General features: G+C 38.1%; 1 protein-coding gene across 1 annotated transcript in view; it reads left to right on the top strand.

The window, feature by feature from the left end:
- ETFA (electron transfer flavoprotein subunit alpha) overlaps window positions 1-23,538 on the top strand; it is an 89,697-nt gene extending 66,159 nt beyond the window's left edge. The window contains exons 10-12 of the mRNA XM_032624328.1: window positions 5,442-5,507; window positions 12,262-12,342; window positions 23,233-23,538. Coding sequence (XP_032480219.1) covers window positions 5,442-5,507; window positions 12,262-12,342; window positions 23,233-23,271 — 186 coding nt within the window. The 3' untranslated portion in view covers window positions 23,272-23,538. The remainder of the gene's footprint in view (window positions 1-5,441; window positions 5,508-12,261; window positions 12,343-23,232) is intronic.
- Window positions 23,539-25,055: the final 1,517 nt, after the last annotated feature.

Raw genomic sequence — 25,055 nt, 5'->3', positions numbered from 1 at the left:
CTTCTCAGGATAGATTTTTCAGGTTTTTCTAAAATTTTAAGAAAAAATATCTTACTAGAGAACAAAATTTGATAATTAGTTTCAGAATATAAATTTACTGTTTTTAAACCAGTCATTTTCATCTGCTTTTGGTTTTCCTATGATGGTCTACTGTACCTGAAAATTGATGGATTTTTGTCATCTATTTGTGTCTCTATTGGCTGCTCCCTTGTTTAAATCTTGCTGTCTCATGTCTCTTACGCTCATCTTCAGCTTCGTCATTCTGCTGACTTTCCTTTTTGGTTCTCTCACAGAGTTTGAACAACCATAAATATTCTTGTTCTGAGATAATACAAGCAAAGCTGACACAAGAGACTAATGTCATTCTATCCTGAGGTCTACTATCAAACTATGCTCTACAGTACCTCTTAGAGCTTACAAGAAGGCTCTTCTTTAGCTTGTTTTTGTTTGTTTGCTTGTTTTTGATTTTTTTGTCCATGCCTCATGGCTTGTGGGATCTTAGTTTCCTGACCAGTGATCAAACCCAGGCCCTCAGCAGTGGGCCCTGGACCTCCAGGGAATTCCCTTCTTTAGCTTGCTCTTAAATCATCTTGGATCTGTGCTGTCCAGCATGGTAACCACTAAGCTACATGTGGCTCTTGGGCCCTTGAAATGTGGCTAGTCTTAATTGAGATTATATTATTTAAATTGGTTTCACCTATTTCATTTTACTTTATTTAATGAGGCTAATAGAAAATTTTAAATTATGTAGCTCACATCATATTGTATATCTCTTGGATTTAATAACGTTAGGCAAAAATCACAGTGAGGAAATAAGAAAGTTTTCTCCTTAGCTTTTGCACCAGAATCCTCTAGAGAGCAGGACTCAGAAATAAATACCTCTTGGAATTCCAGATTTCCTGCACAAGGTTTGGGTAAAGCAGGAGAATGATGTTAGCACATACTTTCTGAAGAAAGCAGCCCAAACCCAAATCATCCACCAGGGAATGCTCTGACCATGTCGATTCCACAGGTTGGTTAGACTTCTGTAAAAGTGTTAAGATTTCATTCCAGTCTTTCTGTTCTCAGACATACAGATTTATCATCAGGCTAGGATCAATAAAACTTCTTCTAAAAGCTTATTTTGTTTGAAGGACTAAGGGAACAGGAACAGATGGATATAAAAGTGGACTCCTGTTTGGCAGAGGATAGAAATGACTACAGAGGACTGTCATCCTGCGAACTGCTTCCTGCTTGTAAAGGCCTTTCCACTTCTCGGTGGCAGAAACAGAAAGTAAGGGTTGCATAAGAGACCAGAGCTCTATCACACCCTGATTTTTTCCTGTAATGAATTACAGATTTTTATTATCTTACCTTAACCTACATTGTTAGACTGTGAGCTTCATGAGAACACAGGACAAAGAATTAGTTGTCTTTATATTGCCTGTAACATATAACTGTACCAAGAACAGTAAAACCATGTTATGGCATCCTTAAGACAGTGACAATGTTTGTACCACAGGGGGTTCTTGCTGCCCTGCACTTCTACTAGTCCATACAACTCTTCTGTATGAATTAGGAAAAAAATACCCCTTTGTCAAGTTACTTTACTGCCATCTGTTGGAAAATTATTGTAATAAAATGCAGATCTTTAACGACTATGATATGAATGATACCTCCCTTCAGAGTTGTTCAGTATACAGCCTGCTCAGCTGTACATGGTAGCCCTGGGACCACCCCAGGAGTCCACTGGTCACCCAGTGGGCTGAGAAAATCAATGTTTGAGCAAATCTCAATTCATGAGTGGCACACCAGTGTCTTGGGAAACAACCAGATACTTATGCTAAGAACTGAAGCCTTACAGTAACCCTATGAAGTGAGGATTCTTAGAATCCCAGTTTTTCAGATGAGCAAGCTGAGGCATAGAGAGGTTAAATAATTGGCCCACGGTTTCATGTCTGTTAGGTGGCTGAACTGGCATTTAAACGTAGCAGTGAGATTCCAGAGCCTAGGTTCTAAACAACAATAACATGCTCCTCTTGCAAACCTCTGTTAACCACACTGGATGTAGAAGTTTCCAAGCCCCATTCTTGTTTTTATCTGAGCCCACTCTAGAGTAGTTTAGACATCTGCCCGTAAGTTCTTTGGATGAGTCTACAGCTGTAGTCTTTTTTAGGCTTTGGCAAAGGAAGAGAGATTTGTGTTTTCTTCTGCCAGAATTTGTTTGTATTGAAGAAGGTGCTGTCCCTTCTTTATATTTCAGAATACCTCTGGTTCTCTTACTGCTCTGTGGCTTTATTTCTTCCCACCAGTCTCCATCCTTGAATTGCAGGATGATCCACCCAGACTGCTACCAGCTGTGTAGTTTGTCCTAGTCTCTCACTCTTCAAGATTTCCCTCCCTTTGTAAAGGCTACTAGGATTTTATCTCCAGGACTACCCCTCCTTCCTTTTGTGTCTGTTCCTTTCTTTAATCCCACCTCTTCTTGAAACCTTAATTGCTGTTCTCCCCTCCAACATCACCTCTCATTTTCTCTCCAAATTATCTTACTATCTGATTGAGAAAGAAAGTGCCTCAAGGCAGGCATTGCCTTGTTATGTTGTGAAGCAGTGTCTAAAGTGCTCCATAAATTAGCATCTGTGGAGAGTTTTGTACATACTAATTATTATTATTGAAATACAGAAATGCTTTCTGAACCATGAGGAAGCATCCTATGACACTAGTCTAATTGCCTGTACATGTTTTTTAAAAAAGAAGAAAAAAGCCTCTCTTCCTGCCTTAGAGAGCTATCAGATCTCAGAACAGCAGCCAAAATCTCAGGACTCGTTCAGGGCTGTTGTTTCAAAGCTTTTATATTTATTAAGAGAACCATGTTTGCAAGATAGTATAAAATAAGGTCCTGTTGCTCATGTGGACCTATTTGGGCAATTTATGCTGGTCAGAAAGGAGGGAATGACCCTGGAACCACTTGCCTTTGGTTTCCTTTGCCCCAGAATCTGTTATTTCCTTAGTGACATTTATGGATAAAGCCAACAGTATTCATTTCTCAGGGGGTTTAAAGTAAATTTCATTTATATCATATTTATGTTGATGTGTAGTGCCAGAGTGAATCAGCATTTTTTATTAGCATTTTATAATGCAAATGGAGCAGCTTTTAAAACTGGCTGAATTTTCTTTTTTTTAAAATAAATTTATTTATTTTATTTTTGGCTGTGTTGGGTCTTCATTTCTGTGGGAGGGCTTTCTCTAGTTGCGGCGAGCGGGGGCCACTCTTCATCGCGGTGCACGGGCCTCTTGTTGCGGAGCACAGGCTCCAGAGGCGCAGGCTCAGTAGTTGTGGCTCACGGGCCCAGTTGCTCTGCGGCATGTGGGATCTTCCCAGACCAGGGCTCGAACCCATGTCCCCTGCAGTGGCAGGCGGATTCTCAACCACTGCACCACCAGGGAAGCCCAAACTGGCTGAATTTTAATGAAGACATGTATGTCAGAAAGACTCATTTACAGAACTATTGACCCTTCCCAATACTTGCTTTGAGAATACTTAAAAGAGTGGTTAGCGAGACAGTGTCTGTCTAAATATCTTACTTTAAAAATCTTTACATTAGAACTTTTTGGCCTGGTTTTCCTGAATGTAGGATTTAGTAAGTATATTTTGATTAATAATTTAATGAATGTTCTTTCTTGAAAGAAATGCTAGTCAGAATAAACTGAAATGGTGCTAAAATTATCAATTGAAGTTACCTGTAAAATCTTCAATGGAAAATAGTGGTGCTTGTTTATTACTCATGTGAGTGTCCATGTCTGGTAAGACAGTATAATGACAGGGCCTTATTGTATTGTCCAGCTGTGTATGGTCATAATTGACACATTGGATTATGTTTAAGATAGAATCATGGAGCATGGGATTGCTTTTTATCCTCACCCATACATTTTACTTTCTGCAGTATACCCTCCACCCTAAGACACAGTCTCTTTAGGCCAAATTGCTCTTATCTTCAGGCTTTTGATGGTTAACTATAGAGCAAGTTGAATCAGAAAACAAGCCCAGCTCATTTTAGATTTTTAGATGATTAACTCACAATGGGGGCTAGGTTGTGTCCTTTCCGGAGTACACAGTGTATCTCACTGCTCTAGAAGCAATGGACACTTTATGCCTTTAAAGATGAGACCCAGAGATATGCTGTCAGTGTGCTGTGTCGAGTTACAGGTTTCAAGCTGCACAAGAACTGAGGATCATCTGTTTTACTGGGCCTCAGCTCTAGCTATACATTAGAGCATCGTGGGGAGCTTTTTAAGAAAGGTCCAATGCTCATAAATAAGATTATGAGCAGTACAGAAAACAAAGTGGGACCACCTGACACTGTCACTGACTTCGAAGTATCTGCCCTGTAATAAAACTGAGTGTGACAGAGCCACCTTCAATGCCTTCCATGTTATTCATATTGAGGAGAAACTTTACTGTCATTTGTGACAAAACTGTAGTGTTATTTTGGTTACGTGGTAGGTGCACCCCCTACCCAAGCCAGGACTTGTTAGTTCAGTTTATGTGTGGGAAAAGCTTTTCAGTTGAAGCTTTAATTATCCCTACTAGACAGAATAGAGCAGCTAAGCTCTTTTAATTAAGCACTTATTAAGTCAGTTTTCCATGATAATAGTGAATTTTACTTGTCAAACATGGATACTTTAAAAATTTTAGATAAAGGGACAGAGAGCATCAGTAAGTCGTCATTCCCTTTGTAATTAGTGGGGGCAGAGGGGTAGGAAGAGATGCAAATATCATCAACATTTACTTAGAAACTACAGTGCGGTGACCCACTTATTAGACATTAGAAATACAAAGGTTCATTCTATGCCTTTGAGAAATTTGTTATTTTTTAGTTAAGGAGATTGTGTGTGTGTGCATGACTCTTGAGACTGATTTGTATTTTTGGTTTTTCTAAATATGAAGCTTAATAAATATACCCTAATTACCACTTCCACAAATATCCATGAGAAGGCAAACAATTAAGTCAAAATATATTTTAATATGTGTACGTGTATGTGTCTATATGTTAATATACAATGTGTGTGTATTGTGAATGGTTACATACAGAGTGATGAGTTCAAGTGTGGTTATCCAAATGAGTAGCATAGACAAAAAAGTGCTACCTCACAGGAAATTGTGAGATTAAGTGAAACAGTTGATGTAAAATGCTTAGCACAGTGGTTGACACATAGTTAATGCTCAGTAACTCTCATTATCCATGTATTTATTATTATACCACCACTACTATAGGAATTCAGAGGAAAATGAGGACTATGGGTTAGGGAGATCAGAGAAGGAGGAAAGCATAATTTAAGTAATACATATTGCATCTATTCTATTTAAAATACTTTTGGTGTAAGACTCAGGTTGCTAATAGCAAATACTTTGGAAGGTATAATATAAATACATACTAATGATATGGTCTCTTTTGTTTCAGGAACTTTATATTGCTGTAGGAATATCTGGAGCCATCCAACATTTAGCTGGGATGAAAGACAGCAAGGTAACTACACAACAATAAAGATGCTAAGAGGAAAAGTTTTCATATTTTAAAACTTGGGTTTGACTGGTATGTTTCCATGTAGTTATAGTGTGTATAGTAGAACCATTCACATGAACACAAATCTAGGAACTGAAAGATAAATAAGCTACTGTACCCTGCCTGAAGATGTACCATTGGTAGGAGAGGCAGTGCTATGTCATGGAAAGAGGTGTGAACCTGAATCCCAGCTCCACTGCCAACTTACCACGTGACATGTCCTATTGGTACCTCAGTTCTGTGTCTGCCAAATGCAGGTGTTGGGTGCTGATCTCTAAGATCCCTTTCAGCTCTGACAATCTATGGATAGAAAATGTGGGGTGAAAACAACTTGATGAGGTTCTGACTTATCTAGTGTATGAGGTTCTGATGCCTGGTTCTCTCTCTGCTTCACCCTAGTCCCCTAACGTTTCCACCCTCATACCACAGCAAGGCCCCTCTTCTTGGGTTGCTACTAAACTGCGACTGACATGTTTTGGATTGGAGTGTCTCAAAACCTCAGTAATTGTCAAAAATACAGAGTATAGAGGAAACACTTGATTTTAACTTGCTACTTGGACTCTATGTGTGATGACTCTGTGAACATATATTTCAGAATATGACACACTAATTCATGCATAACAATGCACAGTTTGAATTATGAACTTAGTCTTTCATGAAGTCAGAGATGCCTCTGACACTCCTGCTTTTATCCATTCAGATGGAAGTTTGATATAAAAGGTAATAAAACTTTTAATAGGTTTAACTTCTAACTTGAAAAGATGCATGCACTACCTCCTTGTAACCTCTAAATGAATTGGCCCCAAATCAGTCAGATTTCACAGTTGGATGGCAGGTTTCTTTACTGAGCTCTGAAAACAGCAGTGCCAATGGGGAAAATGTTATTGCTGCATTAGAGGAAAAAAACCACTCCAACACCAGCAACCTTAAAAAATATCTTTAGCTGGGCCAGTTCAGACATATCTAGAATTCTGCTTCTCTAAAATAAAAGACTCTACCTGCCTAGATGATCTTGGTGAAAGTTCTCATTACATGCCAACAGGGCTGGATTGGGAGAACTGGACTAGATAGTCAAAGCAAAAAGAATAATTGAAATAAGGAGACCAGTGTTGGGGAACAATCCATAAGAATAAACTTGAGCCAAGAATTTGTCTCTCCATGCCATCAACAAATATTTATTAAACATGTGTACTTTGTACTAGATGCTGGAGATGCTCAAATGAAAAAGACATAGTCCCTGCCATCACTGTCTTGTGTGGGAGACACAGCAGTCTTAGGTTGTAATTTTGGTTAAGCTCTAAAATGGAATATTAAGTGATTGGTTTAAATCTGATAGTTGCATTACATATAAGCTGTAGTTGTAGTTAGCATTGTGGTCTAGTTGAAAGAATATGATATTTGATGGAACTGTATACATATTAATATGGTTGAATACAGTCTGTGCTTTAAAAGGTCTGTAAGGAAGAAGAACATGCATTTATAGGGACATATTAAAAGAGCTCTAAGGTGCAAGTAAGATTTTATCATAGTTATTTACAGTTGATAATTCAGGAATATTCTTTTAGTAATCTGAAAACCTGTGAACAGCCCAAATCTTTTTTCTTGAATACTATAGTGGTTCCTTTCCCACAGTTACGTGCTCTTTCTTTAAAAATAACTTTTATATAGTGGGATGAAAAAGCTTTCAGATGATTAAACTGTCAGACATTTGACTAGGTGGCCTCCAGGAAAATCATTAACCATCGTTAACTTAATAAATCTCTGCTAGTAGCTGTGAAGCGGGCTACATATTCCCAGAAGAGAAACACCTCGATGCAAATCAATGCCTGTGATTCAGAATGTTTGTCCTTGTGACTTTGGATTTGAGGCTCATATTGAAACCCTCGTTTATCGTCTCTGACCATACTTTAATATATATGGCATGTTTCTCTGGATCACTAGTTACCTGGACTACAGTGTGCGCCAGTTTCAGATATTCTGGAATATTCCGCCTCAGGGCCCCTCTAGGGGAATTCCCCTCTAGGGGAATAATGTCATGTAGCCTATATTTTAAGTCAGACTATATCAAAATACTTTAAAAAGGTGTTCCAGCTGTTTTCGTGAGATGGTGTAATAGGCAGGGAAGTACTTAATTTTTCTTCTAGAGATTCACATTATTATGATCTTTTTATTAAAATAACAGCATGTTAGAGTCAAAACTCTAATTTTACTTTAATTGCAATGGTGTTAGAAGCATCTGTGGGGAATACCAAACTATTTGTAAGTTATAAATAAGTCTGTTGTTAATCAAATAATTGTGTAAACATAACACCTTTTTTAGTGACTATTTCTCCTTAATCTGTTACTGATCTGTCATTATAACCTTTTACACTTAAAAATTTTATAGGGGATAAGAAGAACTTGTGGTAGTTTTTGTAGGCGATGTCGTAATTTACTTGCTTTATTACATTTATTTATATTTGCTGCATACATAAAGACTTAAACTTTTTTGTTTTAAAGTTCATCTTAACAGGCTGACTAGATAGTTAACTTTTGTATTCTCACATAGACCCAGAATAGTAATTTTAAAATACTAAATTGAATGCAATACATGGAGGATAAATAGTGAGCTACAAAGCCTATTAGGATTAGGATATGGATTAGGAATTAGGATATGGATTTGTTACTTTTTTAAAGTTGAAATCTAACATTTATAGTCACAAGTTTAAATATATATACTTGTTAATAGGAGATAGAAAATACTAATCATTTTATAAGTGAAATAAGCTGAGGATTGACTCTAATATGTATCTCATGATGATTTTATAAAGTAGACTTCTAAGTGTCTTATTGAATAAAGCACTCCAAATATAAAATAAGTTAATTAATTTTTCATCCATGGTTTTCATTCAATATATCTAAAATTTTTCGATGAACTGCCAAACTTTCCAGTTATATTTGGTTTGTTTGGTTTAAGTCAGATTATTGAGGTATAATTTATATACAGAAAATTCAAATTTTTTAGTACACTGCACTTAATATTTTTTGCATGGTAAAATACACAAAAAAATTTACCATCTTAACCATTTTTAAGTGTAAAATTAGATGTGTACCCACTGTCAGTGGTATTAAATACATTCATAATGTTGTGCACCCATCACCACTATCCAACTCCAGAACTCTTTTCGTCTTGTAAAACTGAAACTCCATACCCATTAAACAGTAACGTCCCAGTCTCCCCCAACACTCTCCAGATCCTGGCGACCACAGTTCTATTTTTTTTGTCTCTATGATTTTGACTATTCTAAGTACATCTTTTAAGTAGGATCATCATTTGGTATTTCTCTTTCTCTGACTGGCTTATTTCACTTAGCATAATGTCCTCAAGGTTAATCCATGCAGCATGTGTCAGAATTTCCTTCATTTTTAGGCTAATAATATTCCATTGTATGTATGCACCACATTTTGCTTATCCATTCGTCCATCTATGGATACTCGGGTTGCTTCCAAGTTTTAGCCTTTGTGAGTAAGGGTGCTATGAACATGGGTGTACAAATATGTTTTCAAGGCCCTGTTTTTAATTCTTTTGGGTATGCATCCAGAAGTGGAATTGCTGGATCATATGGTAATTCTCTTTTTAATTTTTTGAGGGACCACCATAATGTTTTCCACAGCAACTGTACCATTTTACATTCCCACCAACAATGCACACGGGTTCCAATTTTTTCACACCCTTGTCAGCACTTTTCTGTTTTTTTGATGGTAGCCGTCCTGATGGATCTGAGGTAGTATCTTATTGTAGTTTTGGCTTGCATTTCCCTAATGATCAGTGATGTTGAGCATTTTTTCATGTGCTTATTGGCCATTTGTATATCTTCTTTGGAGAAGTGGCTATGGAAGTCATTCACCCAATTTTTGAATCGTGTAGTTTGGTTTTTTTGTTGTTGAGTTTAGTAGGTTTTTGAATATATTCTGTATATTAATCCTTTATCATGGGACTTCCTTGGTGACGCAGTGGTTAAGCATCTGCCTGCCAATGCAGGGGACACGGGTTCGAGCCCTGGTCTGGGAAGCTCCCACAGGCCACGGAGCAACTAAGCCCGTGTGCCACAACTACTGAGCCTGCGCTCTAGAGCCCGTGAGCCACAACTACTGAAGCCTGTGCGCCTAGAGCCCATGCTCTGCAAGAGAAGCCACTGCAATGAGAAGCCCGTGCTCCACAACAAAGAGTAGCCCCTGCTCGCCACAACTAGAGAAAGCCCACATGCAGAAATGAAGACCCAACACAGCCAAAAACAAATTAATTAATTTTTAAAAATCCGTTATCAGATATATGATTTGAAATATTTTCTCCCATTCTCTGGGTTACCTTTTTACTCTGTTGATAGTGCCTTTGGATCCACAAAATTTTTTAATTTCCATGAAGTTCAATTTGTCTGTTTTTTTATTGCGTATACCTTTGATGTCATATCCAAGAAATCATTGCCAAAACCAACATCATGCAGCTTTTGCCCTATGTTTTTCATCTTAGAGTTTTGTAGTTTTAGGTCTAATGTTTAAATCTTTGATCTGCTTTGAGTTAGTTTCTGTATATAGTGTTAGGTAAGGGGCAAACTTCATTTATTTGTATGTGGATATCCAGTTTTCCCAACACCATTTTTGAAAAGGCTGTCCTTTCCCCATTGAATGATCTTGACACCCTTGTCAAAAATCATTTGACCATATATGTGAGGGTTTATTCCTGGGCTCCCTCTTCTATTTCAATGGTCCTATTTAGGGTCCCTTGAGAGTCCATATGAATTCTAGGATGAGTTTTTCAATTTCTGCAAAAGTCACTGGAGGGACAGTTTTGATGGATATAGGATTATTGGTCAACAGTTTTTTTCTTTTAGCACTTTGAATATGTCAGCTCACTACCTTCTGGCCTCCAAAGTTTGTGATGGAAAATCTGCTGATAGTCTTATTGAGGATTCCTTGTGTGTAGCAAATCAATTCTCTCTTTCTGGTTTCAAGATTCTCTTTTTATCTTCAGCTTTTGAAAGTGTGATTTTGTGTCTTGGTGTGGATCTCTGAATTCGTCTTACTTGAAGTTTTTTGAGTTTCTTGGCTGTTTCTATTCATATCTCTAATCAAATTATTTCTTTAAATATTCAGCCATTATTTCTTTAAATATTCTCTCTGCCCTCTTCTCTCTCTTATCTTTCTGGGACTCCCACCATAGGTATTTTGGTCCTCTTAATGGTGATCCACAGGTGCCTTAGGCTCTGTTCACTTTTCTTAAATCTTTTTTCTTTCTGTTCTTCAAGCTTGTTAATTTCCATCATCCTGTCTTCAAATTTGCTGATTCATTCTCCTGCATGCTCAAGTCTGCCTTTGGGTCCCTCTAGTGAATTTTTCATTTCAGTTTTTGTACTTTTCAGTTCCAGAATGTCTTTTTGGTTTCTTTTTGGGTTTTCTCTTTATCACTATTTCCATTTTGTTCACACATTGTTTTCTTGACCTTCTCCTCATTTTCCTTTAGTTCTTTTAGCATCTGTAAGATGACTGTTTTAAAGTCTTTGTCTAGTAGATCTGCCATCAGGTCTTTTTCAGGAACAGTTTCTGTTGAGTTTTTATTTTCCTTTGAATAGGCCATACTTTTTTGTTTCTTTGTATGCCTTGTGATTTTTTTTGTTGAAAGCTGGATGCTTGAATCTAATAATGTGGTATCTCTGGAAATCAGGTTCTCCTTTTTCCCCAGGTTTGCTGGGTTTTTGGTTATTGTTTTTGCTTATTATTGTTCTTGTTTTTTTGATTGTTGTAGGCTGTCTCTGTGCCAAGTATTTACCTGAGGTATAAACTTACTGTCTTCTTGGGTCTTTTCAGAGCCTGTGCCTTTCCCTGGGCATGTGTGGTCACTTTGTAGTTTTCTCCTGATATGCATTTGCTTTTCAGTGTCCTAGGCTTTAATGTCTGGCTCCCAAAAGGGGAAAAAGAGAAAAATGAAGAGCCACTGATCCTTTAAATCTCCTGGAAATAACTTTGACGGGAGGGGGAAGGCATGAACAATGTTGGTTAAGGTACAACAGCAGTAGCCACTGTCCTCTTTGCACCTTTGTGATCAGAAGCAGCATTCCATGATCAAAGCACAGATCCTCAATATTTGGAGAACAGGGTCCTTTTTGCCCACTCTGGCTCCTGTAAGCTGTGTGAAAGTTGCCCCAGGAACATGTGCACAGCTACCTGCCACTAGGGCTGGGAATTGGGGGGTGGGTAGCAACTGTTTTGCTAAGAGCTACAGTTTACCATGCAAGTCTTCCCCTGGAAGTTGCAAACCTTTAATAGATTCCAAAGTTCCAAAATGGTTACATTAGAAAGATTCTGCCAGTTCAGTTGTAGTGTACGTAAGGAGACAGATTCCCAGTGCTTCCTAGTTGGCTGTCTTCCGAGAATCTGCTCCTCTGATTTGTTACTTACCTAAAACATTTATTTTTATAAGTAAAAAAATAACTTTAAAAAATAATGATTTAAAGCCTTTTTAGTACTGCAGTGGGCTAGTGGTGGGGGTGGGAGATAATCTTGTTATGTTCCAATCCAGAAATTTCTAAACTTACAATATTGGCATACATTAATCAAACTAATCTTATATGGTAGACATTTTTAAGAATACAAATTTGTTGTTAGGGAAGTTAGAACAGAACCATCAATCTGTGTGGTATGTTTTCTTATAAAGGCCAAACTCTTTCTTTTTGTTTCACAGACAATTGTGGCTATTAACAAAGACCCAGAAGCTCCAATTTTTCAAGTGGCAGATTATGGAATAGTTGCAGATTTATTTAAGGTAAGTTGGCCTTGAGAGTGATGGCTGTTATCTAGGTTGTCATCCAGCAACCTCCAGGAGTTGGTCAGGAGGAAGCTATTATAGGAAAACATTGTGTGTTTGTGTATCTGTGTCTGTCTGTGTATGTATATATTAATATACGCAGTTTTGAACTACTTAAAGTGAAGAGTTGTTCTGCTTAATATATGATGTTTATATAGAGCATTATAACTTTCCCTTTAAGAAGTCCATATTATCTTTCAAATATCCACATGGCTCTTGGCATCTCATATGCCAAGTTAGTATACAGTGTGAAATGACTCAAGTAATTATAACCTAGAACCACATTTGGCAGGTACCTTAAAGAAATTCACATCATAACCCCTCATTCAGAGATTTACTAGTGATGCTGTAGCTTTTCATGGGATGAGTGGGCACTCAAGTCGACTTTATCTACTCAGCAAGTATGCTCTGCTTGCTCAGTTTGAGAGTCACAGGCCTTCCTAACAGTGACAGCTGTAGAGAAGGACACTTATTTCCCACTCCTCGCACTCTTCGTTTCTTTGAGTGTTCATTCTACCCTGCTACCACCCCTGTATTTGCCCTCTCCGTGAGAGAATTACTTTAGTGTTATTGTTGAGCACCTGATATTCATTTGGCCACACTTAAAGGTAATAGCTTATGCATAGCCTGGCCTCTTTTTGTCCCTCAGGGCCTGTCTACTGGCTTCCAGGTCACCTTGTGCAGAAATCACTCATGCAGGAATTGAGGCTCTGAAAGTAGCATCCAACCCTGGGTTTACTGGAGTGAGGAACCCCTTGCATAGAAGTATAATGAGCTACTGTGGGCCTTAATGGAGAGGCTGCAACCTGAGAACAGAGCCAGGGGTGGTCTCCCCAGCAAGAGGGTTGGCCCATTACCATGGCTTCTCCAGCACTGTTTATGATCCAGATGAACTAACGAGTACACTTTGAGAGCACATCTGTATTTTGAAGTGTGTGTTCATGCTCAGTGAAAGATGGGCCCTTCAAATGCTCAGAATTATTCAGTAATGGTCCAGACTTCATGGAGAGACTAGAATTGGGGCTATTGTCCTGGGTCAGCATAGGGCAGCTTTCCCCATGGAACCTCCCCCCTCCCAAAAGAGCCTTATATTGCATGGGAAAAATACACCCCCTCTTCTGTGATCCTGGGGTTCTGTATCTGAAATTTAGGGTTTAGGTAGGTTACCTGCTCCTGTGACCTGGCCCAACTATGTAAGAACAAACAGTAGTGGCAGTCATTTGACCAAGATATCCCAGTGGGAGGAAAAGTTAGTATGAAAAAGATAAATGTTTTTGTATTTCTGTATAATAATACCTTTGTTCAAGTAGAAAGCATTTAGTTCCAGTGAGATACAGATAAAGGAATAAAGACCTTTTAATTTAAAAATGAAAGCAAACACTTTCTGAACCTTAACCATGTATCACGTTGATATGTTTGCAGACAGGCATCTACTGTAGTTAGCTTTTACTTTTCCTCGAGAATATTTGAGTAAATCTATAAGTAATTTTGTTTATTTTAAGTTATATTATTCTGTCTGCTTGTGTACGGTGTATTGCTACTGACATGTGGGGCTTACTGGATAAAAGAATGAAGAGTTAGACAGTCGGAAATTTGTGATGTTCATACTGTGTGGGGCACCGTTGCATCTATCATTGCTACAGAGATGCTCCTGCCTCAAGGCAGGATATCATTGCTATCTTTGTAGCAATGATAGATGCAGTGGTGTCCCACACATTATGCATTAACATGAGAGAGTGTATGTATCTATATTGTATGTGTGTGTGTGTTTGTGCGCATGTACATGATCAAAGAGATATCTCATTGAGAGTCCTAGGACAGTAAAAGTGGAAAGGGACCTCAAAGATCATCCAGTCAGCTGATTTCCAACCTGAGATTCTCAAGCTATTTTTGGTGTTTTAAGAAGCGCACTTCTAAAAATTTTTTTTTAAAGATTTTTTATTGAGATAACATAGTTTTATAACATTATATAAGTTTCAGTAATTAAATAAGTTTACATAAGTTTCATATTTCTACTTCTGTATAGCCTACAGCATGCTGACCACCAAAAATTTAGTTTCCACCTATTACCATACCATTGATCCCCTTTACTCATTGCACCCTCCCCCAAGCCCCTTCCCCTCTGGTAACCACTATTCTGTTCTCTGATTTTATGTGTTTGTTTTTATTTGGTGTGTTCATTTACTTTGTTTTGGTGGGGGGGGGGTATATTCCACATGAGTGAAATTGTCTTTCTCCCTCTGATTTATTTCTTTAGCATAATACCGTCAAGGTCCATCCATGTTGTCATAAATGGCAAGATTTCATCTTTTTTATGGATGAGTAGTATCCCATTGTATATGTATACACCACATCTTCTTTATCCATTCACTGTTTGATGGCCACTTAGGTTGTTTCCCTATCTTGGCTGTTGTAAATATACTGCAGTGAACTCAGGAGTCCCCGTATATCTTTTCTTTTCTTTTTTTAAAATTTTAAAAAACTCTTTGTTTTATATTGGAGTATAGCCGATTAACAATGTTGTGATAGTTTCAGGTGCACAGCAAAGCAACTCAGCCATACATATACATGTATCCATTCTCCCCCAAAGTTCCCTCCCATCCAGGCTGCCACATAACATTGAGCAGAGTTCCCTGTGCAGTGCAGTAGGTCCTTGTATATGGGTCATTTTAAATACCTGTACATCTTTTCAAGTTAGTGTTTTTGTATTCTTCAGATAAATACCCAGGAGTGGGATAGCTGGTTCATGTGGTGGTTCTATTCTTAATTTTGGGGGGAATCTCCATACTTTTTTCCATAGTAGCTGCACCAATTTACATTCCCACCAGCAGTGCAGGAGGGTTCCCTTTTCTCCACTTCCTCACCAACACTTGTTATTTCTTGCCTTTTTGATAATAGTCATTCTAACAGAAATGAGGTTTTGATTTGCAAGTCCCTAATAATTAGTGATGTTGAACATCTTTTCATGTGCCTGTTGGCCATCCATATGTCGTCTTTGGAAAAATGTCTATTCAGCTCCTCTGCCCATTTTTTAATCAGGGTGTTTATTTTGTTGTTGTTGAGGTGTATGAACTCTTTACATATTTTGGATATTAATCCCTTATTGGATATATGATTTGCAGATATCTTCTCTTGTTTCATAGGTTGTCTTTCCATTTTATCAATGATTTCCTTTGTCATGCAGAAGCTTTTTAGTTTGCCATTTGTTTATTTTTTGCTTTTGTTTGCCTTGCCTGAGGAGACATATCTGGAAAGATGTTGCTAAGACTAATATCAAAGAGCATACTGCCTATGTTTTCTTCTGGGAGTACTATGGTTTCAGGTCTTACATTCAAGTCTTTGATCCATTTTTTTTTTTTTTTTTTTTTTTTTTTTTTTTTTTTTGCAGTATGTGGGCCTCTCACTGTTGTGGCCTCTCCCATTGCGGAGCACAGGCTCCGGATGCGCAGGCTCAGTGGCCATGGCTCACGGGCCCATCTGCTCCGCGGCATGTGGGATCTTCCCGGACCTGGGCATGAACCCGTGTCCCCTGCATCGGCAGGCGGACTCTCAACAACTGCGCCACCAGGGAAGCCCCTTTGATCCATTTTGAATTGATTTTTGTGTGGGGCATGGTCTATTTTCATTTTTTTGCCTGTGGCTGTCCAGTTTTCCCAGCACCATTTATTGAAGAGACTATTCTTTCTCCATTGTATGTTCTTTGTTCCTTCATTGTAAATTAATTTTCTATATATGTGTGGGTTTATTTCTGGGCTCTCTATTCTCTTCCACTGATCTGTGTATCTGTTTTTGTGCCAATACCATGCTGTTTTGATTACTATGGCTTTGTTATATAGTTTGAAATCAGAACATGGGATACCTCCAGCTTTGTTCTTTTTCCTCAGGATTGCTTTGGTTTTGGGGGGGCTTTCATGTTCCATGTAAACTTTAGAATTTTTTGTTCTATTTCTGTGAAAAATGTCCTTGGGATTTTGATAGGGATTGCATTGAATCTGTAGATTGCTTTGGGCAGTATCAACATTTTAACAGTGTTAATTCTTCCAGTCTATGAGCATGGAATATCTTTTCATTTATTTATGTCTTCTTCAGTTTCTTTCAGCAATGTCTTACAGTTTTCATTGTACAGGTATTTCACTTCCTTGGTTAAATATAGTACTGGGTATTTTATACTTTTTGTTGTGATTGTAAACAGGATTGTTGTCTTAATTTCTCTCTGCTAGTTCATTGGCAGTATGTAGAAACGCAGCAGATTTTTGTATGTTGATTTGGTACCCTGAAGCTTTGCTGTATTCATTTATTACTTCTAATAGTTTTCTGGTGGAATCTTTAGGGTTTTCTATATATCAAATTATGTCATCCACAAATAGTGACATTTTTACTTCTTGCTTTCCAATTTGGATGCCTTTTATTTCTTTTTCTTGCCTACTTGCTCTGGCTAGGACTTCCAGTACTATGTTGAATAAGAGTGATGAGAGTGGGCATCCTTGTCTTGTTCCTGATTTTAGAGGGATAACTTGGTTTTTCACCACTGAGTGTGATGTTAGTGGGTTTGATACATATGACCTTTATTATGTTGAAGTACATTCTTTCTGCACCCACTTTATTGAGAGATTTTACCATAAATGGATGTTGAATCTTGTCAAGTGCTTTTTCTGCATCTGTTGAGATGATCATATGGTTTTTGTCCTTCATTTTGTTAATGTTGTGTGTCACGTTAATTGATTTGCAGTTGTTGAACCATCCTTGCATTCCTGGAATAAATCTCACTTGATCATGGTGTGTTATCCTTCTAACGTATTGTTGTATTTGGTTTGCTAATACTTTGTTGAGGATTTTTTCATCTATATTCATCAGAGAGATTGGTCTGTAATTTTCTTTTTTTGTGTTTTCTGTGTCTGGGTTTGGTATCAGGATGATGTTGGCCTCATAAAATGAGTTAGGAAACGTTCCCTCTTCAGTTTTTTGGAATAGTTTGAGAAGGGTGGGTATTAAAGCTTCTTTGAATATTTAGTAGAATTCACCTGTGAGGCCATCTGGTTCTGAACTTTTGTTTTCTGGGGAGCTTTTTATTACTGTTTCAGTCTCTGTACTAGTGACTGGTCTATTCACATTCTCTATTTTTCATGATTTAGTCTTGAAAAGTAGTATGATTCTAAGAATTTGTCCATTTCTTCTAGGCTGTCCAGTTTATTAGCATATAGCTGTTCATAATATTCTCTTATAATCCTTTGTATTTCTGTGGTACCCATTGTTATTTCTCTCTTTTGTTGATTTTATTTATCAGAGCCTTCTTTTTTTCTTGGTGAGTGTAGCTAATAGTTTGTCAATTTTGTTTATCTTTTCAAAGAATCAGCTCTTAGTTTCACTGATTCTCTATCATATTTTAGTCTCTTTCATTTATTTCTGCTCTGATCTTTATTATTTCCTTCCTTCTACTGGCTTTGGGCTTTGTTTGTTCTTTTTCTGGTTCCTTTAGGTGTGAGGGTAGATTGTTTACTTGAGATTTTTCTTGTTTCTTGAAGTAGGCCTGCGTTGCTATAAGCTTCCCTCTCAGTACTGCTTTTGCTCCATCCCATAGATTTGGGTATGTCATATTTTCATTTTCTTTTGTCTTCAGGTAATTTTTTATTTCTTCTTTGATTTCCTCATTGGCCCAACAGTTGTTCAGTAGCATGTTGTTCATTCTCCACATTTTTATGATTTTTTTCTAGCTTTCTTCTTGTAGTTGATTTCTAGATTCATACCATTATGATCAGAAAAGATGCTTGAAATGATTTCAGTCTTCTTAAATGTATTGAGAGTTGTTTTGTGTTCCAACATATGGTCTATCCTTGAGAAAACTCCATGTGCACTTAAGAAGAATGTGTATTCTGCTGCATTTGGATGGCCTGTTCTGTACAAATCTATCAAATCAGATCTGACTTTTCATTTAAGGCTGCTCTTTCCTTATTGACTTTCTGTCTGAATTATCTATTGGTTGATGTAAGTAGGATCTCCTATTACTGTGTTGCTGTCAATTTCTCCCTGTAGGTCTGTTAATGGTTGTTTTATATATTTTGATGCTCCTCTGTTAGGTGCATATATGTTAATAAGTTGTGTCTTCTTATGAACTGTCCCTTTTTCATTATACATTGTCCAATTTGTCTCTTGTTAATTTTTTTGTCTTGAAGTCTTTTTGTCTGATATGAGTGTAGCTACACTTTCTTTTGGCTGCCATTTGCCTGGAGTGTCATCTTCCATCCCTTAGGAAGTCCACATTTGACTATAGGGAGACTATTTGGAGTAAGACATAATTTTTATTTGCCTTTAGCTAAAATTATGGTAGTGTCTATCTCATGCTGCTCAGAAGTTCTGAAGTACCGTTATATGCCTTTGATTAATACAAAGTGAGAAAGTTAATCAGTCCTTAAAAATGCAGTTTGGGGAAAAACTAGTAAAGAAGATACTAAAAATTCTGCTTGAGTTGCAGCCTCCCATTTATTACTATATGAGTAACATGCAGGCTGTGTTCTTCTTAAGTTGTCTGTGTCCCAGAGAGATGTGATTTGGGGAAGCTGCTCAGCAAGTTATTGGCACAACTAAGCCAGGCTCCTGATTCTGTTCGTTTTCTCATCACTCTGCCTTTCCAGCTCATCAGGTACCACAGCTGGGTGGTTCACCGCTACTCCTGTACCTTAGATAAGTTGCAGTAAATAGAACCACATCTTCGACAGACTAGCAGCCAAGGCAGAACTAGATAGAAATCAGATTGTTTTCTAAGTTGAAATCAGAATGATTCCAGATGAATATTATAGTAATTCTGACAGAAGAAGAGACAGGGTGGCTCAGTGAATATACTTCTCACTGGAGCCACCCTCTCTTTAAAAATCAAATATTTAAAGGTATAACAACTTGAAAAATACAAGTATGCAAATGATGAATGAAAATTATCTATTTGGGATTATGATCTTAAAATAACATCATAAATCAAATAATAGCTGTATAAAAATGGCTTTTTTAGATCAAATTTTTGTTTAAAAATTTCAAACTGTATCACACATAACAAGTGTATATAGCTATTAGACTAATAATTCTCTAAGGGATACTGTGTCCACCAAATTTCATCATGTCTGGAGTAAAAATGTATATGCATAACATTTTATTTTCTTATATTCATCCTTTCAATTTACCCTTCAACAATCATATGAGTTAGGACAAGGTTTTTTTTTTTTTTCTTCATATGACAGAAATAACATGGTATGGTAATTATGAGCTTTGTTTCATATTCTGTCTTGGGCACATTCTAATTAAATTATCTTAGCCAAGTTATTTAATCTCTCTGAATATAAGCTTTCTCATAGATACTATAAATATTATACTACCTTGTAATGAGAATTAAATGAGATTATACTGCACCTAGTATAGTCTGTGTTAAATATTAGCCTACCTGTTTGTATTTCCTATCATACATTTACAGAGTAGGTGCTTAATAAATGGTAAATATCATAATCAGAGTTAGAGTGATAGGGCAGAGGGCACCACCTGACTGGTAGTGGGGTCTTTGTTTTTTTCTTAATATAATAGCTTTACTGAGATGTAATTCATATACTGTAAAATTTACACTTTTAAAGTGTACAGTTCAGTGGGGTTTTTTTTTTTTTTTAGTATATTCACAGAGTTATGCAGCCATCACTACTGTCTAATTCTGGAACATCTTCATCACACTGAGCGGAAACCCCATACCCATTAGCAGCCACTCCCTATTCACATTCTCCCCAGCCCCTGGCAACAACTAATCTACTTACTGTCTCTGTAGATTTGCCAGTCTTAGATATAGAATCATGTAATATATGGTCTTTTGTGGCTGGATTCTTAGCATAATGTTTTAAAGGTTCATCATGTTCTAGCATGTATCAGCACTTTATTCCTTTTTATTGCCAAGTAATAGCCATCATATGGATGTGCCACAATCTGTTTATCCATTCATCAGCTGATAGACTTTTGAGTTGTTTCCATGTTTTGTCTGTTGTAAATAATGCTGCCATGAGCATTCATGTATGAGTTTTTGTGCACTGATTCGTCTTGTTTGGATATATATCTAGGAATGGAATTGCTGGTTTACTTTATAACTCTATGTTTAACATTTTGAAGAACTGTCAGACTGTTTTACAAAGTGGCTGCCTCATTTTACATTCCTACCAAATAATATACAAGGGCCCCAGTTTCTCCATACACTGGCTGACACTTGTTATTGTCTTTTATTATAGCCATCCTAATAATGGTTGTGAAGTGGTATCTCATTGTGGTTTTGATTTGCATTTTTCTGATGACCAGTGATATTGAGCATTTTTCATGTGTGCTTTTTGGCCATTTGTATATCTTCTTTAGAGAAATGTTTATTCAAGTCCTTTGTCCATTTTTTAATTGAATTGTTTGTCTTTTTGTTGTTGAGTTGTAAGATTTCTTCATATATTCTGGATGTTAAACCCTTGTCAGACATATGATTTCTAAATATTTTCTCCCATTTTGTAGGTTGTCTTTTCACTTTCTTGATAATGTCCTTTGATGACAAAAGGTTTAATTTTGATAAAGGCCAGTTCATCTATTTTTTTCTTTTGTTGCTTATGTTTTGGATGTCATATCTAAGAATCTGTTGTCATGATCCAAGAGTCTTATGGGTTTCGCTCTTATAATTAGGTTGTGGATCCATGTTGAATTAATTTTTGTATATGGTGTGAGGTGAAGGTCCAATCCAACATCATTCTTTTGTATGTGTGGATATCCAGTTGTCCATCTCCATTGGAGAGACTATTGTGTTCCCACTGATTAGACTTGGCATATCTCCTGTCTTTTTAAACCTTTTTCACCTCTTCCCAGCATAGTCATTCACTGGAGTCATTCTAATCCCTTTACTGTCTCTGGAACCTGCAGTGTTTATCTGTTTGCCTCCTTATTTTTTTGCTCAGTATCTTTTTCTTCTCCATGGTAATGTCCTGATTTTTCTTAGTCTGCACCAGTCTCAACTTTCCTCAGGACTCCTGAATTTGGAGCTTTTAGTGCCGTTCTTCTCATCCTCTTACATTACAGTGGAAGATGAGCACATTTCTAATTGGGTTGTTCATAGGCCTCTGGCTCTTCTCTCCAAATAGTGAGTGGAACTCCTCACGGCCAGGAATCAGGCCTGAACTTCTTTATCTCCCATAGTGCTTATCCTGAGGAAATACTAGGTAAATGAGTGAAATATAGTTGTGCTGTGACTTACATCAGTAGATTATCGTATTTTAAACATAAATTCACTCTCATTTGGTCTTACTGAATAGGGAACTGCCTGTGCAGTATCTAAAATAAATAAAAATAAGAATCCAGATCTTTCAGTGTGCTAAGACCATCAGATACGCAGTCAACTGAGTTGATGTGTTCTTTTTCCTAACTAAGGCATTGTGTGGTATGCTTGGAAAGTCTGAGGTTGATCTAATGAAAAGGATGTAGAGGATGGAGAGAGAAAGACCCTTCGACTCTTTTTTGGGGAGCGTGGCAGGTGGACATTCTGTAAGGTTTTTAAAAACTGTGTTCTAAACCAAATTAATGTTTTATTTAAAAGAAGTTGAGCTCTAGCCTATTTTTCATGAAACACGTAGGTCCCACATGAAGCTCATTTAGCATGTCATCTGTATGACTGGCATAAGCTCATGGTCTCTCCACCGAGAAAAGCTGGAAGAAGTGGTGCCAGCACTTAATGCTGCCCCTGAGCTAATGCCTCCTGGCTCCATGGTAAACATGGGCCTTTTAATAGTCTGGAGACAAAGTGACATTCGGAAGGAACAACATGTCAACAATTTCCTTAATAAATTTTGTACGAACACATTATTTCCACCTAATGGAAATGTAGCTCTCTTAAATAATTGAGAGGCTGTATTCATCAGTGGCAAGTTCAGCTGGGATCTTTGTGAGCTAGGGCAGTCGACAGCCCCTCGGAAGACTGAGTATAATTGATATTTTACATGAGTGGCTCAGCTAGTTTTCAGGTGGGCTCTCTGTGACATTCCCCTGCAGTCCCCACATGTAGCCCTCCTCTGTTGTCCAGGCTGTTACAAAGCAGCTCCACACCAAAAGCTCCAGTTGCAGCCACTAAACTGCCAAGACCAAGGGTTAGTAATTAATCCTTTTTAAGGTGGGAGCCAACTCGGTCAGTTTCCCTCACTGTGGTTTCTTACTGTGTCTGCTGACCAGCCACTGCATCAGCACAAGGCCTTGATTTTCATAAAGAGTGATGATGGGTAATGTTCAGCATGCAGCTCATTTTTATGTGCCAGAAGATAGTAACATACGCCGAGGAACAACAGCCACAGTGTTTGTTAAATGAATGATGAATGAATGAATGAACAATGAGAAAACAAGTACTAGAGGAGGTTGACAGGAGTCATGACTAAGCAAGAGACTCTGGTGTGGACTTTGAAGGAAGGGCAGGAATGCAGTGCGGGAAGGAAGAATGCTAGAAAACACGAAGGTAAAAACTATACACTATTCTCAGCACAGAGAAAAGTTGGACTTCCTATTTTCTGTGGTGCCTTTCTGAGGTTTGGGGTTGTGTCAGAAAGGCTCCTAGGCCATGAGTGGGCTTTGGCCCTGCCAGCCGTGTGTCCCAGGTGACCTTTCCCTCCCAAGGTTTATATATAGTTTCCCCACGGATGGGAAGAGAGGCTGTGGGTGAACCGGGAGTTCCTGGGTGGGGGAGAGAAGGGGGCACTTTGTACCTCTGTAGTGATTCACATTGTTTCTTTTGGTCTCTTTTTACTTCTTAAGGAGCTGTGACCATATCACAATGAAGACTCAAGTTGCTTAATAACATTTTTTTTTTTTAATTTGCAGGTTGTTCCTGAAATGACAGAACTATTGAAGAAAAAATGAGCCATGACCATGTCTTAAGAAGGAAAATTGTATCAAAGTATATTCAGCTGAAATAGAAATTCATGGCTAACGTAACAATCATTGGAAAGCGTGGAGAGCTACATTTTGTAATTTGAGGGAAAATTCTAACAGGCGCCAGAATGCTTTTTTATGGGGTTATTTTTATGTTTCTTTTTAATTATTTGTGGTTCCACACAGTTATTTTTTGAAATTTTCTAGTTCTGTAATAAAATATATAATAAAGCCTTTTCACAGCTTTAAAACTATTACCAGAAATATGCCTATCTTTGTAAAGGAAGAGAGAAAATTGAAAAAAAGGAGTGAAAGTTAATTTATTATTTTATCTTTGCCTGTGTTGTTCATGGAAGGCTCTGTGTTTTAGGCAAAATTGTAAACATGAATGTTGCCAGCAGCCTAATCAACACAATCTAGTAACAGATAAGGGAACTAGAACGGCAAATTGAGAGTTAAAAAAGCATGGCCACAAAGCATGGATATTATCTTAAATATATTCCAGTCTTCCGAAAATCATAGCTAATGTGACAAAAGCAGACCTGACTTAAACCTGAACCTGCTGAATATATTTAGTTGGCTGAAGTTAATTTAATTTTCCATTTCATTTTAAGGTTTTGTCAGCTGATAGGACTTTGTGTCTATAAAGGAGAGGGAAGTGGAGAAGGAGGGGCTACTTTGAGACAGTATGGCCTCTTACGCTAACAGATAGTTTGATATTATTGTAAATGTTTAAAGTCCTGCTCAGAGAATGCTCTGGCTTTTCTTTTGCCCTCCTGGTGGCTTCCTTTGGGCTGTCTTAGAAAGCAGCCAGGTATGTGAGTTGGCCACATGTGTGGTGAGCACTGGCACTCTCCCTCTGCTGCCCTAGGGCATGGCTGAGGTTGAGAGTGTCGCAAGAGGCCAGAAGCTGGTGTGCATGCAGCCCACAGAACAGAGGCTGGAGAGGCTTTGGCCAAGCCTGCAGGAAGGCGTGGTCAGGTATCTGGGGTCATAGAAAGGCCAGGAGTCAGTAGGCAAGTTGAATGAAGAGAACTGCCACCCTGAAGCCAATCTGCAGAAGGTATAGTAGTTGACAAGGAAAATGGCAGGGAAGAGATGGGAAGTGACTAGTGATACATAAGGGGAAGGAGCAGAGGGGCCAGCCAGTCCCTTTGTGTGGCCAGCCTGGGACTGACTAGTTGAACCCTTTTTGATGTGTCATAATCATTTGCTGTGAAACACTGGCATTTCTGCCTTCTTTTAATGAGATGAGAGGAGCTTCAAAGTGATGTTCTGCTAGAACTGTAGAATCCTAGAATGCAGAGCTGAATGATCATCAGGTTCACACCTCTTGGACAGATAGGGATACTGAGGCACAGAGAAGAAGTGAAGGAGGTAAAGTGACTTGTCCAAGGCCACACAGTTTGAATCACCCTTGCAAAAGTAGTTCTCACATCTTTTTGCTGTCTTTGGGGCTCTTCTGAAGAAAGCTAACCTTGCTCATTGCCTTCTCCTTTTACTCCTCATCCCTATTGGACACTGTAACTGGGGGAGAGGAGAGACAGCAAAGGTGATGGCTGCAGAGGTACCCCCAGTATATATAGGGTGTGCTGGCTCACGGAGGACCATCCCAGCTGGTATCTCTGTGTGGCTCCTAGCCCCAGGATTGAACTGGTTGGTCTTTCTCCCTTTTGGCTCCCTCCTATCATGACTGCCCTGCCCCCGCTCTAAGCAGCTGTTCACTTAATTTACTGGGTACAACTCATCACCATCATAATAGCATTAAATAT

This window comes from Phocoena sinus, chromosome 2, assembly GCF_008692025.1.
Source record: "Phocoena sinus isolate mPhoSin1 chromosome 2, mPhoSin1.pri, whole genome shotgun sequence".
NCBI classification, from domain to species: domain Eukaryota; kingdom Metazoa; phylum Chordata; class Mammalia; order Artiodactyla; family Phocoenidae; genus Phocoena; species Phocoena sinus.
The sequence above is the reverse complement of the archived record's forward strand: the minus strand, read 5'-3'. Positions and strand labels throughout refer to the sequence as shown.